The sequence below is a fragment of the Zingiber officinale genome, chromosome 2B (assembly GCF_018446385.1).
Source record: "Zingiber officinale cultivar Zhangliang chromosome 2B, Zo_v1.1, whole genome shotgun sequence".
In the NCBI taxonomy this organism is placed as follows: domain Eukaryota; kingdom Viridiplantae; phylum Streptophyta; class Magnoliopsida; order Zingiberales; family Zingiberaceae; genus Zingiber; species Zingiber officinale.
In genome coordinates, this window is record NC_055989.1 from 152,362,226 (window position 1) to 152,379,364 (window position 17,139).

Here is a 17,139-nt window from a genome sequence, read left to right on the forward strand (position 1 = left end):
AGGTATTTATTATTTGGCTATTGTTATGAGATATTTCCTGATTATATCCTTTGTAAAAAGATAATTTTACTAGAAAGAAAACGTAAAAAAAGTAATTGAACAAAAACGAGTAAACATGGAAATAATAAACTTATTGATTGCATTGGTCTGTCTATAAACAGACAATTTATAGACAAGAAATAGTTAATAGATCTTAATTTAATAATAGCGCCCATCCCCACCTACCACTACCTGAATTCCATTATAGCTAGCAATTAATAGAACAAGGAGAAGAAAACATCACAAAAATAAGAATAAACTAGATTGAACAGTAGGATTCCATTACATCATCATCATTATCTAACATTGTCCAACTGCTACATATGACACTTTTAAAAGATAGTTTATGAATGATGAAATTCAAAACATATTTTGCATAAGATAAATTGTAGCATAACATGATTATGTTCATTTTATGTGTTCTTTATAATTCGTTCAAAGATGGAAATTTTTTTTCCTTGACAGCTCTAAGATAAAGATTAACTTGCGGAGATATGGGATTCAGAAATATCAAGTCTGTCAGTTTTACTTCCTAGTCTTCAATCTTCCTTTGACTGCTATGTTTTTTCAGGAGACATCTGGGAATCCAATGTGGAAATCCCACGCATGCAGCAAATTAAAGGACGTCTGCTAGCTCAGGCAAATCAAAGCACGTTTGCTTCGTCATCGGAGCAGACGATCGATCGTAGCGCATGGCTTTTGACTCAGTGCTGTCGTCTAAGCACGTCTGCGTCGTCGGCGCTGGGCCCACCGGCCTCGTCTCAGCCCGTGAGCTCCTCAGGGAAGGCCACTCCGTCGTCGTGCTAGAGCAGAACCACGACCTCGGCGGCCAGTGGCTCTACCAAGATGCCGCCTCCGCCACGGCCACGGTCCACAGCAGCGTCTACGCTTCCTTGCGCCTCAACGCCCCCAGAATTTACATGGAGTTCACCGACTTCATGTTCACTCCCGTCGAAGGAAGAGACACCAGGAACTTCCCCGGCCACCGCGAGCTCTTCCTCTACCTCAAAGACTTCGCCCGGTGTTTCGGGTTGAACGAACTCATCAGGTTCAACACAGAAGTAGTCCACGTCGGCATGGCGGCAGCAACTGGCAAATGGATTGTGAGATCAAGGGACAGGAGAACTGACGATGGTGAGTTCGTGGAAGAGATCTTTGATGCGGTTGTCATCGCCACCGGCCATTTCTCCCTACCCAGGCTCCCAAAAATCAAGGGTAAAGCATTCACTAATTAAACTCTTTACGTGATTTGGCCACTCTGTTACCTTCTCTTCTTCTGTGCTCCTCAGGAATGGAGGAGTGGAAGAGGAAGCAGCTTCACAGCCATGTCTACAGAGTCCCAGAGCCATTCCAAGATGAGGTGGTTCTTTGATCTATTGCGGCCACAAAGAAATAGTTAAAACAACAGAGGATTAAGTACAATCTCCTTTTTTTTTGCAGGTGGTGGTGGTCGTTGGTGGTTCACTCAGTGGATCAGAGATTGCTCTGGAGCTTCTTCATGTAGCCAAAGAAGTCCATATAAGTACTAAACACTCCGAAATCCCTCATAAATTTGTGAAGCCTGTGGCCAAGTATGCACATCTGCTCTGGCACCAACAGGTAATTCAGGAGATATTGTTGTCTTCGATCGATATCATTAAGACACTGATAATTAGTTAAAGATTATCAGACTAAATTGAGTGAGGATAATATATTACCTCTAACAGCAATGGTATGAATCATATCAGCTGTGATTTTGTTTCAGATTTTTGAATGACTGTATTACATATGTTGCAGATTGAGTTGCTTTGTGAAGATGGAACTGTTCTATTTGCTGATGGTTCAAGTGTAGTTGCTGATATTATTCTCTACTGTACTGGGTAAATTAAGATTAAGACTTGGTGCGGAATTTCGATTGGAATTGTCGCGTAACTTCTCTTTTGATTGTAGGTATTCATATTCATTCCCATTCCTGGACACCAAAGGAGTCATCCATGTGGATGAGAACAGAATTGGACCTTTGTATGAACACACATTTCCTCCCTCTCTCGCTCCATCCCTTTCTTTCGTTGGGATTCCAAACAAGGTGACGTTTTTGCTCCAAAGTTCATCCATCAAAAGATCATTTTGTGTCTTGAAGTTGATGTTCTTTGATACTGTATCTGTGCCGTTTACAGATGTTATATTAACTAATTAATGCTGCAGTTTATCATCTTTCGATTTTTTGAGTCACAAGGGAGATGGATAGCTCAGGTGCTCTCTGGGAAGAGGAAGCTGCCTTCGGCAGATGAGATGATGAAGGCAATCGAAGAAGTCGAACGCCATCAAGAGCTTGAGGAACCAAAAAATTTCATACAAGTAATTGCTGAATTATTGGAGGTAATGGCTTCCTTACAAGCTTCAAACAACTCATAGGTGAAACTAAAATCAAGATAGGGATTAGAAGTTTCAAGAACTAGCAAAAGAAAAGTTTTGGAAAAGGGAAATTTGCAAATGATAAGCATTGAATTTGAATATTGCTAATGTTGTTCTTGTGTTCTCAATCGCGGTACAATTTTCTTGATTTTCTTTTCTTTTCTTGTGACAGTACTATGATAGGTATGGAGATCAATGTGATTTTCCACATTTGGAAGATTGGAGAAAAGAGATCAGTCTGAAGTTCTTCGAAAATAGCATAAACAATATTGAAACATTCAGGGATGAATAGTAATGATGCTAATTCAACAGCGGTATAATCTAAGTTTATTTTCATATGGTTCTTATGAAACAAGTTTCAGAATTTCAATGTGAAATTTGTAATGTTTATGGAGCATTATAGCGATTGAATTGTCTTGCATAGTTGCATAAGCTCAGTGGAGGGATACCATAAATAGTTAGGTCAAACACTAATCACTATCTAATTCCTGAGAATATCAAGATGCTCAATTAGCAGTTTCATTAAGTTTTACTATGAGATACACGTAAATTTATATTAGAATTTCTTCGTTGAGAATCTTGAGATAGTTCGTTATCTCAACTATTATATTAGAGGTCGAATCTCGGCAAAACCGAGAAAAATATCCTTCTCTGCCAATTCTAATTTCTCAATTTATCTTCTCACAAATAACAGTGGGGTTGACCATGTGAGGTCATTGAGATGGCAAATTCCATCTTTTTTCTATAATAATTTAACAAATCTATCTAGATGATCAAATCTGTAACTAATACATGCAACATTGGCTTGGCTTATTAGAAGGGACCATTGTGATCTATTTTTATTGTTGTGAACTCAGACCTTTGTTGATTTACTTGTCTTCCTTTGACTGCTATGTTTTTTCAGGAGATATCTGGGAAGCCAATCCTAATTGTGAGTGGCCATCGCTACAAAATCCACATCGAAGACACTCGATTCATTGAGTCAAATGTGGCTGCTATAATATTTCCCTTTGAAGAAGATTGTATGTGATACCGATAAGTGAATCGAGTCAAATGTGACCGCTATAATATTCCCTTTAAGGAATGTATGTGATACCGATAAATGAATGCTAGAATAAATATCTCTCATAATTTATTTTTTCCGGGTCTCTCATGATTTATTATCTTCCAGAGAACATAGGGCCAACTTCAAAGAACGGTTAAGGTGACGATTTCACTTTTTACTCTAATAACCTTGTCTCCAAAGTGAAGCATACCTAGACCTTTTTAGAAGATATCATATTCAAGATTCTCGTGTCTTCGTATCCTTTTGTCGATCAAACGGATTAAATCATATTTCAAAGATGTAGTGAAGATGTCATGATCGCTTATTCGATAAAAAAATATTAGAATACGAAAATTTTGAGACAGAAAATCTGATTTCCTCGTAGAAATATGGACAAATTTGGACTTTAGAGGGAAGTTCACATTCCCTTGATATATAGAGCTGTCCATTCTACGAATAACTTAAATGTATGGTCTGTAATTTTTCTCTTTTTCTCTATATATTTAAAAATTCTAAACCTTTTAGATAGATCTGCTCGTAGGCTGGGTTTAGACCTGACCTAAGCTCGTAATCGGTTTAACGGGTCAATTACCTATTCATCCGATTTTTGGTTCGGTTGGAGATTCAATATAATGGTCCAATTAATCATGAACACTAAGTTAACACGTGGTTCAACTTTTTTTTCTTTACAGATGTATTTTTTTATAAATTAAAAAGAATTGTGTTGGTGGAGGACTTGAGCACTGGTCTTTTGAGTCAAATAACTAGACTACAATTAAATTAATATTCATATATATTAGTTAATTATTTAATAATTAACTATAGTTTTTTTTTTGCTATACATATAAAAAATAGTAAGAGAGTAAATAATTTTTTTACTGTTGAAATTATTTAATATTTTTTATTAAATAACTATGATTTAATATTTATTATTCTATAAATTTTACAAATAAGGAATTTATTTTATTATTTTCATATTATTTTTATTAACATTAAAAAAAATAAAAAGATAAAAGAACTATGATTCCCCTTTACTATAAGCGATACACTTGTAACTTTAACAACGGTAACTCTTTTAATAAATTTCTAATTTTTTTTAATATAATAATTTTAAATTATAATATAGTAAAATGATGATTCATTTTTCTCGAGTGTCCTTATTAATTCATTCTTAGAGCATCCACATCAGTTTTCCTATCACTATATCTAAAATTTAGGGTAAATAGCTCACTATATTAAATTTAGACAATCACTTTTCACTACACACTACATCAACTACCCTAAAATTTCCATTATCTTTAATTTTTTATTATTTTCTTCTCTTTCTTCTATTTTTTATTACTATATTTATAGAATGGGTGGAAGGAGAGAGAATGAGTGAAAGGAGAGAGATTGAAAAGAAATATTATTATATATTTAGGGTAGAGTTTTCATTTCCTAAATTTAGAGAATCACTATTCATCAAATCTAAATTTAGGGAATAGATAGGGTAGCTGATGTAAAGGTTTTTTAGCTACCCTATCCAAAATTTAGGGTAAAATTTTTAGATAGGATAACTAATGTAGATGCTCTTAGATTAATATCATAGGATAAATAATGAATAACTATTAATTGTCAATATATGACAGAAGATATGTTAAATATGTTGAATTTTAATTTTAAAATTTTATGTGATAATATGTCAGACATAAATAGTGGCAGAAATGAATGGAACCGACGGTTCAGAACCTAGCAATGGCATCGGATCTACTTTTAGAATGATTGGTTTCAGTGACGGGCGAGCAAACTGTTATTTGTCTATTAATGGAATAAAAAAAATTATAGAGCAGGTGGAGATCACACGCATGCAGCAAATTAAAGGTTTGCGTCGTCATCGGAGCAGACGATCGATCGATGCCCATGGCTGTTGACTCATTGCAGTCGTCTAAGCAGGTCTGCGTCGTCGGCGCTGGCCCCTCTGGTCTCATCTCTGCCCGTGAGCTCCTCAAGGAAGGCCACTCCGTCGTCGTGCTGGAGCAGAACCACGACCTTGGCGGCCAGTGGCTCTACCAAGATGCCGACGCCACTGCCACAGTCCACAGCAGCGTCTACGCCTCCTTGCGCGTCAACGCGCCCAGAACCTCCATGGAGTTCACCGACTTCATGTTCACTCCCGTCGAAGGAAGAGACGCCAGGAATTTCCCCGGCCACCGTGAGCTCTTCCTCTACCTCAAAGACTTCGCCCGGTGTTTCGGGTTGACCGAACTCATCAGGTTCAACACAGAAGTAGTCCATGTCGGCTTGGCGACACCAACTCACAAATGGATTGTGAGATCAAGGGACAGGAGAACTGATGGTGGTGAGTTCGCGGAAGAGATCTTCGATGCTGTTGTCGTCGCCACTGGCCCTTTCTCCCTGCCCAGGCTTCCAAAAATCAGGGGTAAAGCATGATCACTAATTAAGCTCTTTACGTGATTTCGCCACTCTGTTGTTACCTTCTCTTCTTCTGTGCTCCTCAGGAATGGAGGAGTGGAAGAGGAAGCAGCTTCACTGCCATGTCTACAGAATCCCAGATCCCTTCCAAGATGAGGTGGTTCTTTGATCTTTTTCAAAGAAATAGTTAAAACTGCAGAGGATTGAGAATAACCCCCCTTTTTTGTAACAAATTAATTTCTACTCTGAAATTGAATTCATTGCTTGTTTGTAAATTTTTGCAGGTAGTGGTGGTCGTTGGTGGTTCAATCAGTGGACCAGAGATTGCTCTGGAGCTTGTTCATGTAGCCAAAGAAGTTCATATAAGTACTAAAAACGTTGAAATCCCCGAGAAACTAGTGAAGCCTGTGGCCAAGCATGCACATCTGCACTGGCACCAAGAGGTAATTGGGTAATTGTAGGAGTTCGGGAGAAATTGTTGTCTTTGATCATTATCATGAAGACAATGATAATTAGTACAAATAAAGAATACAAAGATGAGATCATATTAAGGGAAATCTGACGAAATTGAGTAAGGATAATCTAGTTCCTCCAACAGTAATGGTATGAATCATATCAGCTGTGATTTTGTTTCAGATTTTTGAATGACTGTGTTACATATGTTGCAGATTGAGTTGCTTTGTGAAGATGGAACTGTTCTATTTGCTGATGGTTCAAGTGTAGTTGCCGTTACTATTCTCTACTGTACTGGGTACTTAAGATCAACACTCGATTCAGAATTTGATAGCAATTGTTGCCTAACTTCTCTTTCGATCGTAGGTATTCATATTCATTTCCATTCCTGGACACCAAAGGAATCATCCATGTGGATGAGAACAGAATTGGACCTTTGTATGAACACACATTTCCTCCCTCTCTCGCTCCATCCCTTTCTTTTGTTGGGATTCCAAACAAGGTGACATTTTTGCTCCAAAGTTAATCCATCAAAAGATCATTTTATGTTTTGAAGTTGATGTTCTTTCATACTGTATCTGTGCCATTTACAGACGCTATATTAACTAATTAATGCTGCAGTTTATCATCTTTCGATTTCTTGAGTCGCAAGCGAGATGGATAGCTCAGGTGCTCTCTGGAAAGAGGAAGCTTCCATCGGCAGATGAGCTGATGAAAGCAATCGAAGAAGTCGAACGCCATCAAAAGCTTGAGGAACCAAAAAATTTCATACAACTAGCTGCTGAATTATTGGAGGTAATGGCTTCCTTACCATCAAACAACTCATAGGTGAAACAATAAAACTAGACGGGATCAAAAGTTACAAGAACACCAAAACAAAAGTTTTGAAAAAGGGAAATTGCAAAAGATAAGCATTAGTTTCATTATCGGTAGTGTTCTTCTTGTGTTCTTCAATCATTATACAGTTGATTTTGTTTTCTTTTCCTGTGATAGTATTACGATAGGTACGGAGATCAATGTGATTTTCCACACTTAGAAGATTGGAGAAGAGAGATCATATTGAAGGACTTGGAAAATTGTTTAAATAATATTGAAACATTCAGGGATGAATAGCAAGGATGGTAATTTGTCACTCTGAATTTTTCTTGTACTTTTGGTATTTAGTTTGTCATTGATCGATGAACTAAGAATAAAATATAGATAATGATGTCTTTTGAGTCTTTTTTTTTTATTTATAGCTGGGCTATTCTTTATGTGATATTTTTTGTTATTTTTATTTTTTTACTTGATTATGTATATGTATTTATATTTCATCTTTGATTTCTTGCAAAGGTGGGTATGTTTCCCACTTAAATCTAAACTTCTTCATTTTTGTCATATATCAAAAAGAGCTCTAACAATATCTCAATTATTGGACTCTTTGACGTCTAATGACCATAAATATCATGTATTAATCCTCCATAAGATTACATACATGTTCACTGCTCTTTTAGTCATTTTTTAATGTTGAAAAATATTTTCAGATTGTATCAATCAACTGCCATAAGTCTCAGTCGACTGACATCATCAAGACGAGCTTACAGAGACATTATGTGCTCATGAACAGTGTTACCAGTCGATTGGTATAAATCTCAATCGACTGCCCTCGTCAAAATGAGCTCACAGAGACCTTCTGTGCTCAAAAATACTATTACCAGTCGACTGATAATTGTACCAGTCGACTGGTACACTATTTTAGTAAAAATTAACTTTTTTGACCCAACTTCAGAAATGCACCAAAAATTTCTCAGATCTCCAAAAATTCTCAAATTTAAGGAGAGGTATGTTTTACCAATGTTTATTTGATAAAAATATATACAAAAATATATTTATCATGGATTCCAAGATTAACACAAAATCCAAGACTATCTAAATAGTTCAATTGAACATTGACCTAAAGCTCTAGTTTTGGCTTCCTCTTGATGTATCTACCTATACTAAACCATAATGCATCTCTTGCATTAGTTTATATGACATCTATACATCAAAAATTAATTTTCATGCAATATGAACCCAATTCATATTTTCATGCATGAAACTTAACCCAATTGTGCCAACTAACTACTATAGAGATTCAAATCCATCTCTAATCCCTTTGGAACATATTGGTTCACTTGAGATCATTTATCATATGTCCCAAAGACTCTTTGAGCTCCCCCTTGAGCTCTTAATCTTATTCACCTCCTTAGGTGACTCATTTACTATGCCTATGCCACTTCGGTGCACCTCGAGTAATACTTGGCCTACAAAACTCACCTTCTTAACCTTAGAAATCTTGTCTTTGGTTAGTTTCTTCTTTTCTTTAATCTTGGACACCTCATCTTTGCCATAATTATATGTCACCCTAATATATTCCTTCTTGTTGGCTTTGGATGACTCTCCTTTGTCCTTGGTCACACCTCTCTTACCAATGACATGTGCTACCTTAGCACTTGACCTCCTTTTAGTCTTGGAGGGACCTAATTTGATATTTTTGAGTCTTTGACCACCCAAATACATGTCAAGTCCTTTAGGTCCAATAATGAACCTCTCTAGGACTTTCTCCATTTCCTCAAGCTTTTCCTTCAAGGCTTGATTTTCCAACTCTAGGGTTCTAACCCTAGAGTCAACATGTCCACCTTAGACATCCCTAGACCTACCCACCTTCCTAGGCATATGTCTCCCTTTCTTGGGATTAATGCTTAGATTTTCATCTACTTTCCTTCCCTTTGACAAAGTGGTTTGAGTCTTATTAAGTCTACTCTTACTAGATTTAGCATGAATAGATCTCCTAGGGTTATCTCCTATATTAATCCTATTCCTATCATTATATCTAAATCCATGATTATGCTTGGGTAAATAATAAAAATTATTTCTAGAATGCATAGAAGAATTTAAATTTGAACTTGAATTCAAGTTAGGGTTTACCTCCCTTACCCTTGAAGCTCTCTTCTTCTCCCACTTTATCATGCGCGCCAATTTCATGAGCTCTCCTGCACTTAGTGTGGTAGTGACTATGTTAGAGCAATCTGGGTACCCTAAGTTTTGATGTTTAGGCAAAGGTTTAAGTTAGGTTTATTGTTGTATTTAATATGCATTGTGAGTGTGCAAGATACAGGTACAACAAGGAAATCCCAGGTGTGATCTTGGCAAAGGAGGAAAGTCCAAGGATGAGTCTTGACGGTGTAAGTCCAAGCATGTAGTCTTGGCAACGTAAGTCCAAGTGTGACTTGGCAATGAATGAAGTCCCGGAGGCGCGACCTATTGGCAAAGGAAGACCCGACAATAATGACAAAGCCGATGGAAGCTCCAGAAGGCAAGACGTGAAGGATGGTGAGGTATCTGAGGGACGCAAACCTGATGGAGGAGCTAGAAGGCTAGGTCTAGGTTGGTCGGGCGAGAATGAGTGTTGAGTGAATGTACTCGGGGTAAAATTCTAGAATTAGGGTTCATTGTAGCAGCACTGTAGCGTTACTGTAGCAGTACTATAGCAGTCGACTGGTGGTTTCATCAGTCGACTGAGAGTGGACAGAGGGTTAGTATCGAGCCGTTGGACTGCAACGGTCGAATTTCCACGAAGGGCAGTCGACTGCATGTTTTGGCAGTCGATTGGTAGGCGGGGTTTTTCAACCCGTGGTCTATATAACCAATCATTGGAAGCTTGGTTAAAGTTGACGAAATAGAGGTGGTTAACCCCTATTAGTAGTCTACCAGTGCCCTAGCTTCTCAAGAGTCCTTAGTGAGAGTTTGTGACGAGGTTTCTCCACCCACAAGGAGCTACACGAGTTAGCCGTAGGTTTTCCGGGGAGTCATCCACCGATGGATCGGGATCGTCCACCTTACGAACAGCCGTGGAGTAGGAGCTTCATCTCCGAACCACGTTAAACGTGTCATTGGGTTTCCTTATTGTTTATTGTTTTCTAGGGTTAGCTTTGCTTTTGTTTGTTAGTATTTTTGTTTCCACTGTGCACTAACAAGCGTAGGAAGCGACGATTTGGGTAAGACACTATTCACCCCCCTCTAGCGAACGTCAAGGTCCCACCAAGTGGTATCAGAGCTAGGTGAGCTCTTGTTGGACTAATCGCCAAGAGAGCAGCTAGAGGAAGAAGATGGAGTCGGAGGGACCTCTCGGATGGGACATCCGAATCCCACCTCCATACGAGCGTGAGGACTTCGACTATTGAAGGAAGCGCATGGAGATGTGGTTCCAAATGAATTGGAACCAATGGATTGCGTTGGAGGAACCGTTTAAAGCTCTAACGGACAAGAAGGGAAAGCGTCTCCGATGTCGATATTAGACCGATGAGTAAAGGGAGCAATCGGAGATGGACAAGGAGGTAACTAGAATTTTAATTAATTTATTACCTCCTAATGCGATATTGAATGTAGGTGAATACGAAAATGCAAGTGACCTTTGGAAAAAGGTAATTGCGCTTCATGAGAGTCTTAAACAAATCTAAGAAGAGAAGGAACCCAAGGAGAAGGACTCATTGGTCCAAGAAGAGAAGGACCAATCGAATGTTGACACGAACTCAACATCCGAGGAGGAGAAGGAAGATGAGGAGGTATCATCCACATCTTCAAGGGAGGAAGAAGTGAATCCGTCCACATCTTCAAGTGAAGAGGAAGAAGAGCAATCCAAGGAAGAGGAGATCTTGGAAGCTCAACCCTCCACCTCAACTACCAAGAAGGGCACAAAGGATCACATCAAATGCTTTGAGTGTGGTAAGATGGGGCACTACAAGAGTAGGTGTCCTTCGCTCAATAAGGTAAAGGAGGTAAACCCTAAACTCACTAAAGTTAATTTAGAAACTAATGTGAGTTGTAAGAAGAAGAAGGAGAAAAAGCACATTAGATGCTTTACATGTGGTGAGTGGGGTCACTACCACACAAAGTGTTCAAGGAGAGGAGAGCTCAAGAAATTGGCGCACTTGAAGAAATGGGAAAAGAAGAGGAGCACAAGTCAAGGGGGAGTTTCAAAGGTAAAAGGGAAGGTAATCCCTATTTTGAAGTTTAATCCAATCTCCAATTCTTATATGCTTGTTAGAAATAATTTAGATTATTTACCTAAGCATAATCATGGATTTAGGTATAATGATAGAAATAGGGTTAACATAGTAGATAACCCTAAGAAATCATACACTAAGGGTAGACCTAATAAGACCCAAACCACTTTGCCTAAGGGAAGGAAAGTGGGTGAAAACCTAAGCATTAATCCCAAGAAGGGGAGACATATGCCTAGGAAGGGTAGGTCTAGGAATGTCCATGATGGACATGTTGATTTTAGGGTTAGAATCCTAGAATTGGAAAATCAAGCCTTGAAGACAAAGCTTGAGGAAATGGAGAAAGTCCTAGAGAGGTTCATTATTGGACCTAAAGGACTTGACATGTATTTGGGTGGTCAAAGACCCAAAAATGTCAAATTAGGTCCCTCCAAGACCAAAAGGAGGTTAAGTGCTAAGGTAGCACATGACATTTGTAAGGGATGTGTGACCAAGGACAAGGGAGAGTCATCCAAGGCCAATAAGAAGGAATATGCTACGGAGACATATAATTATGGCAAGGATGAGATGTCCAAGGTTAAGGACAAGAAGAAATTAACCAAAGACAATGTGTATAAGGTTAAGAAGGTGAGTTTTGTAGGCCAAGTGTCATCCGAGGTGCACCGAAGTGACCTAGCCATAGTGGATGAGTCACCAAGGGAGGTGACTAAGGTTAAGATTCCTAAGGTTAGAAAGAGCCTTTGGGACCCATGGTAGATGGGTTATCAAATGTACCAAGTGGTTAGGAGACGGACTTAAGTCTCTAACATAGTGGGTTGACACAATTAGGATGTATTTCATGCATTGAAATGTGAATTGGGTTCATATTGCATGAAAATTAGTTTTTGATGTATAGATGTCATATAAACTAATGATAGGAATGCATTATGGTTTAGTATGGGCAGATACATCAAGAGGAAGCCAAAACTAGGATTTTAGGTTAAGGTTCAATTGAACCATTTAGCTAGTTTTGAATATTATGTCAATCTTGGGATCTGTGATAAATATATTTATATATATATTTTTCCCAATTAGACATGGATAAAATAGACCTCTCCACAAAATTTGAAATTTTTTGGAGATCTGTGGAATTTTTGGCACATTTCTGAAAGTGGGTAAAAAAGGTTGATTTTTGCCCAAAAAGAGTACCAGTCGACTGGTAACAGTAATTTTCAGCACAGAGGACCTCTGTAAGCTCATTTTGACAAGTCCAGTCGACTGATGGTTTTACCAGTCGACTGGTAGCACTGTTCATGAGCACAGAATGTCTCCGTAAGCTCGTTTTAATGATGTCAGTCGACTGGTACTTATAGCATGCAGTCGACTGATACGGTCTGAAAATATTTTTCAGCATTAGAAAATGACCAAAAGAGTGATGAACATGTATGTAATCTTATGGGAGATTAATACATGATGTTTATGGTCATTAGAGGTCAAAGAGTCCAATAATTGGGATATTGTTGGAGCTCTTTTTGATGTATGGCAAAGGGGGAGAAATTTAGGTTTAAGTGGGAAACCTACATACCTTTGCAAGAAATCCTAGCTCAAGGAAGAGCTTAGGTGAAGGGGGAGTGATTGCTTATTTATTAGCAAAGGGGGAGAAGTTTATCTTTGTAAGAAATCCTAGCTTAAGGGGGAGCTTAGGTGAAGGGGGAGCCTAGGATTAGGTTCCATGATTTATGTATGTGTAGATTGTATATTTATTTACATTATTATTGGTATATTGTTTCCCTAACTTAAACGGGTTGCCAAACATCAAAAAGGGGGAGATTGTTGGAACAATCTGGGTACCCTAAGTTTTGATGTTTAGGCAAAGGTTTAAGTTAGGTTTATTGTTGTATTTGATATGCATTGTGAGTGTGCAGGATACAGGTACAATAAGGAATGCCCAGGTGTGATCTTGGCAAAGGAGGAAAGTCCAAAGATGAGTCTTGGCGGTGTAAGTCCAAACATGTAGTCTTGGCAACGTAAGTCCAAGTGTGACTTGGCAATGGATGAAGTCCCGGAGGCGCGACCTCTTGGCAAAGGAAGACCCGACAACAATGACAAAGCCGATGGAAGCTCCAGAAGGCAAGACGTGAAGGATGGGGAGACATCCGAGGGACGTAAAGCTAATGGAGGAGGCTAGAAGGCTAGGTCTAGGTTGGTCGGGCGAGAATGAGTGTTGAGTGAATGTACTCAGGGTAAAATTCTAGAATTAGGGTTCATTGTAGCAGCACTGTAGTGTTACTATAGCAGTACTATAGCAGTCGACTGGTGGTTTCATCAGTCGACTGGTGCAGTCGACTAAGAGCAAACAGAGGGTTGGTATCGAGCCGTTGGGCTGCAACGGTCGAATTTCCACGAAGACCAGTCGACTGCATGTTTTGACAGTCGACTGGTAGGCGGGGTTTTTCAACCCGTGACCTATATAACCAAGCATTGGAAGCTTGGTTAAAGTTGACGAAATAGAGATGGTTAACCCCTATTAGTAGTCTACCAGTGCCCTAACTTCTCAAGAGTCATTGGTGATAGTTTGTGGCGAGGTTTCTCCACCCACAAGGAGCTACACGAGTTAGCCGGAGGTTTTCCGGGGAGTCATCCACCTACGGATCAGGATCGTCCACCTTACGGACAGCCGTGGAGTAGGAGCTTCATCTCCGAACCACGTTAAACAACATGTCATTGGGTTTGCTTCTTGTTTATTGTTTTCTAGGGTTAGCTTTGCTTTTGTTTGTTAGTATTTTTGTTTCCGCTGTGCACTAACAAGCGTAGGAAGCGACGATTTGGGTGAGACGCTATTCACCCCCCTCTAGCGAACGTCAAGGTCCCAACAGACCATACTCACCACACGTGAAACATCTAATATGCTTCTTCTTCTTCCAACAACTCACATTAGTTGTAAAATATCGAATAAAATAATAATTAAATAATAAGGTTATTTGAGAAAGTAATCTTATTGAAATTTTTAGAAATTTTTAGAAATTTTTCTGGAATTAATCGGAGCTCGTATGACGTATTTAGAGGAGATGCACATATGGGCTTGAGAAAATCCTATTTGGAATACCCGGAGGTGGGAGTTGATTGAGAAACAGATCTAGGGTTTAATCAAAATTTCCCTAAGTTATAAAAGCACCTCCCCATGGCCTAGCTCCCACATCGCTGTTCCTCATCCCCGAGCCTCACCCAGCGACGCCGCCGAGCTCTCCATCTCTCCTCCTTTACCGAGCCTTTCCTCCCTAAATTCTCCGACGATCTCCTCTCTTCTCGAGCCCTCAACCTCTCATGGCCCCTCCTTCTTACGCGGCCACCACAGTCGCGGCCTCACTCCCTCACTCGGGCGCTAACCGTTGAGCACAACAGCTGCCGGCTCTCCTCCTCACGCGAGCACCAAGACGTCGCCAACTCTCCTCCTCACGCGAGCACCACAATAGCTGGCGATCTCCCTCTCCTTTGTCTCAACTCGGCACCACAATAGCCACCAACGAGTCTTCTTCTTTGCGAATCATAACTGCCATCTCGTGCCCTAACCGATCCTCTTCCCCGTTCTGACGCCGACAAGCTGCAAGCCCTAACTCGCCGTGCCCTAGATTTGTCTCTCATCGCCGCACCTCCTCTCACTCGAACTCTCCTCTACGGTTGACACTGCCCTTTTGCCGTGAGCAGCCAATGCCGACACTTCACTCCTTTGCCCTCTGTTCCCGCAAGCAATTGATTGAGGTTAGTGTGCGTTTCGATGATGGTTTGGAGCGATTTGTAGCTATGACCATATCTGTTTATGGGTGATCCATCTAAGGGGGCTACGTCGGCAAATCCCGGCTATCGCTGCACTGTATCCTTCGTTGGGATTGCATCGCGGCTATTGGTGCTAGAACTCGCAGTGCTTCCTTGCTGCCACTCATAAGGTAACTAGCAAACACTATCACATAATGTGAATGTTTTAGTGTTTATCTAGTAATAATTTAGGTTGGTTTAGGTTTTGGTAGTTAAGTGAAGCATGAATCATTACTAGGATTGATTTAGGTTTAGACTTAAATCCAATTGTATAGTGGGTTGTCTAGGGTTATGGAAATTAACCCTAGTTGACCAATTGATTAGTGGAATGATTAGGGTTAACGAAGATAACCCTATTTGACCTGTGGGTTAAATATAGTTAGGGTTAATATTTACGGTCGATTAGAGTTTTCCCTAATTAGGTTTGAGTATTTTATTTAGCTGTTTAATTCATATGAATTTAGCTAAATAAAATATATGTATTGATTGATGCAGGACGTTGATTCGGAATGGGCATCTCGACGTAGGATTTTTTATTCGATCTTCTATTAAAGGCGGGTACTTCTTACCTTGATTCTGTAATTCTTTGAACTTAGTGTATGAACAATTTTGGATAAGGACTATTTTATCTTGACTCCACTCTTATTTTTCCTGCACTTGATACTTCCACGTGATCTTTGAGATATTCATTTCCATATCTATACAGTCTCTTGTTGTTGTCCATGATAAGTAGCAGATATTAGATACCATGTTTGTATGTTTTGACTGTTATTTATTTATGTACTATATTGAGCATGCTGGCTTCATGTAGTATACCTAACTTCTTCTTATATTTGTATGATAACTGTTGCATTTGGCACATCATATCATGGCATGCATATCAACGACCAATTCTCCCTTGCGGTCGAGAGAGTCGTTGACCAGGGCCGCATCCTCGGCCACTCGAGAGAGTGGTAGCTGGAGTTGATGTCACTTGTCCTGTCGTGCTTCCACTCGGTCACTGATAGGTAGTGATAGCTGGAGTTGCCAGCAGCAGGGACCCCTGTCGCAGATGTAGCTTGTTAGCTACTATGCAACTGTCCCCTCGGCCACTCGAGAGAGTGGTAGCTGGAGTGGTGTACAGTCTGTCATTGACCCAACCTCTCGATCATACAGGGGTCATGGTGCAGAAGGGTGGGCGGGAGTGACCATCCGTGCATACACTGTCATTATACTTGTTTTGGCTGCTGTTGTTTACATATGCTGTTATTGCTTACTTATTGTTGTCGTTCACTTATACTGATATGTTTCATTATGTTGAGATATGTTCTCATTTTAGATGTTTAGACATTGGTTTATTTATTGGAATGTTTGTATACCTTATATGTTATCTCTGTAGTTATGAGCAGTACGGTAGCAGATTAGTACTGTTTCTGACCTTCTATTATTAGCCTAGGATATGGTTTCAGGTATGAGTATTTATTATTATTTTATTTTAGTATCTGCTACTTCCCTTATGAGACTGTATTCCTTTTGGCATTCTCTATTTATATGTTATGTTCATACACTATCTTTCCTTACCCGCTGAGTTCCAATACTCACCACCTTGCAAATTGGTTTTCTTTCTCCAGGTAATATGTAGATGAGTCATGGATGCTTGGAGAGTCCCGGTTGCCAGTCCCACGTCACTCTTGAGGATAGTCTTCTTTTTGTTTTTGTTACTGTTTGGGTGGTATGTTGATTTTGCATATTTCGTTTTCCAATAAGTCGATGTGGATTTTAGAGTCTAGTCTGGTGGTTGCAGGTATTTTAGTTAGTGACTTTGTTAGTCTTACATTCGTATTATTTTATGATTTTCCGTTGCGTTTACTTTCAGTCGTGTTGGCTGTTATTATATATTGCGTGGTTGTGTGTTTACTTTTAGCCGTGTGGATTATTTAACTGCGTGGTTATGTTTATTTCATTGTTGTCCAGCCGGGTAGGCTGAGTATATTAAATTGCGTG

General features: G+C 39.4%; 2 protein-coding genes across 6 annotated transcripts; both read left to right on the forward strand.

The window, feature by feature from the left end:
* Nucleotides 1-389: 389 nt before the first annotated feature.
* LOC122047915 (flavin-containing monooxygenase FMO GS-OX-like 9) lies at nt 390-3,575 on the forward strand. Of its 2 annotated transcripts, none has more exons than XM_042609446.1 (9): nt 390-557; nt 611-1,254; nt 1,329-1,399; nt 1,480-1,638; nt 1,816-1,898; nt 1,969-2,104; nt 2,224-2,397; nt 2,606-2,747; nt 3,338-3,575. In XM_042609446.1, the coding sequence occupies exons 2-8, from the start codon at nt 732-734 to the stop codon at nt 2,723-2,725; spliced, it is 1,266 nt and encodes a 421-aa protein (XP_042465380.1). In that variant the 5' UTR covers nt 390-557; nt 611-731; the 3' UTR covers nt 2,726-2,747; nt 3,338-3,575. The 2 variants fall into 2 exon arrangements, with proteins under 2 accessions (XP_042465380.1, XP_042465379.1); XM_042609445.1 differs by having other exon boundaries at nt 391-553.
* Nucleotides 3,576-5,274: 1,699 nt separating this feature from the next.
* LOC122047916 (flavin-containing monooxygenase FMO GS-OX-like 8) lies at nt 5,275-16,834 on the forward strand. 4 transcript variants are annotated; one of them, XM_042609449.1, is made up of 8 exons: nt 5,275-5,897; nt 5,977-6,047; nt 6,175-6,333; nt 6,559-6,641; nt 6,710-6,845; nt 6,965-7,138; nt 7,337-7,464; nt 16,767-16,834. In XM_042609449.1, exons 1-7 carry the CDS (start codon nt 5,372-5,374, stop codon nt 7,454-7,456), a joined length of 1,269 nt encoding a protein of 422 aa, XP_042465383.1. In that variant the 5' UTR covers nt 5,275-5,371; the 3' UTR covers nt 7,457-7,464; nt 16,767-16,834. The 4 variants fall into 4 exon arrangements, with proteins under 4 accessions (XP_042465383.1, XP_042465384.1, XP_042465385.1 ...); XM_042609450.1 differs by lacking the exon at nt 16,767-16,834 and adding an exon at nt 15,652-15,670; XM_042609451.1 differs by lacking the exon at nt 7,337-7,464 and having other exon boundaries at nt 16,767-16,831.
* Nucleotides 16,835-17,139: the final 305 nt, after the last annotated feature.

Excerpts from the sequence above, each read along its gene's own strand:
- LOC122047916 (XM_042609449.1), top strand. The coding sequence starts at position 5,372 with ATGCCCATGGCTGTTGACTCATTGCAGTCGTCTAAGCAGGTCTGCGTC. Across the intron at positions 6,048-6,174 it reads CAGATCCCTTCCAAGATGAG|GTAGTGGTGGTCGTTGGTGG; the intron begins GTGGTTCTTTGA and ends AAATTTTTGCAG. Across the intron at positions 6,846-6,964 it reads TTGTTGGGATTCCAAACAAG|TTTATCATCTTTCGATTTCT; the intron begins GTGACATTTTTG and ends TTAATGCTGCAG.
- LOC122047915 (XM_042609446.1), top strand. The coding sequence starts at position 732 with ATGGCTTTTGACTCAGTGCTGTCGTCTAAGCACGTCTGCGTCGTCGGC. Across the intron at positions 1,255-1,328 it reads CAGGCTCCCAAAAATCAAGG|GAATGGAGGAGTGGAAGAGG; the intron begins GTAAAGCATTCA and ends TGTGCTCCTCAG. Across the intron at positions 1,899-1,968 it reads ATTATTCTCTACTGTACTGG|GTATTCATATTCATTCCCAT; the intron begins GTAAATTAAGAT and ends TTTTGATTGTAG.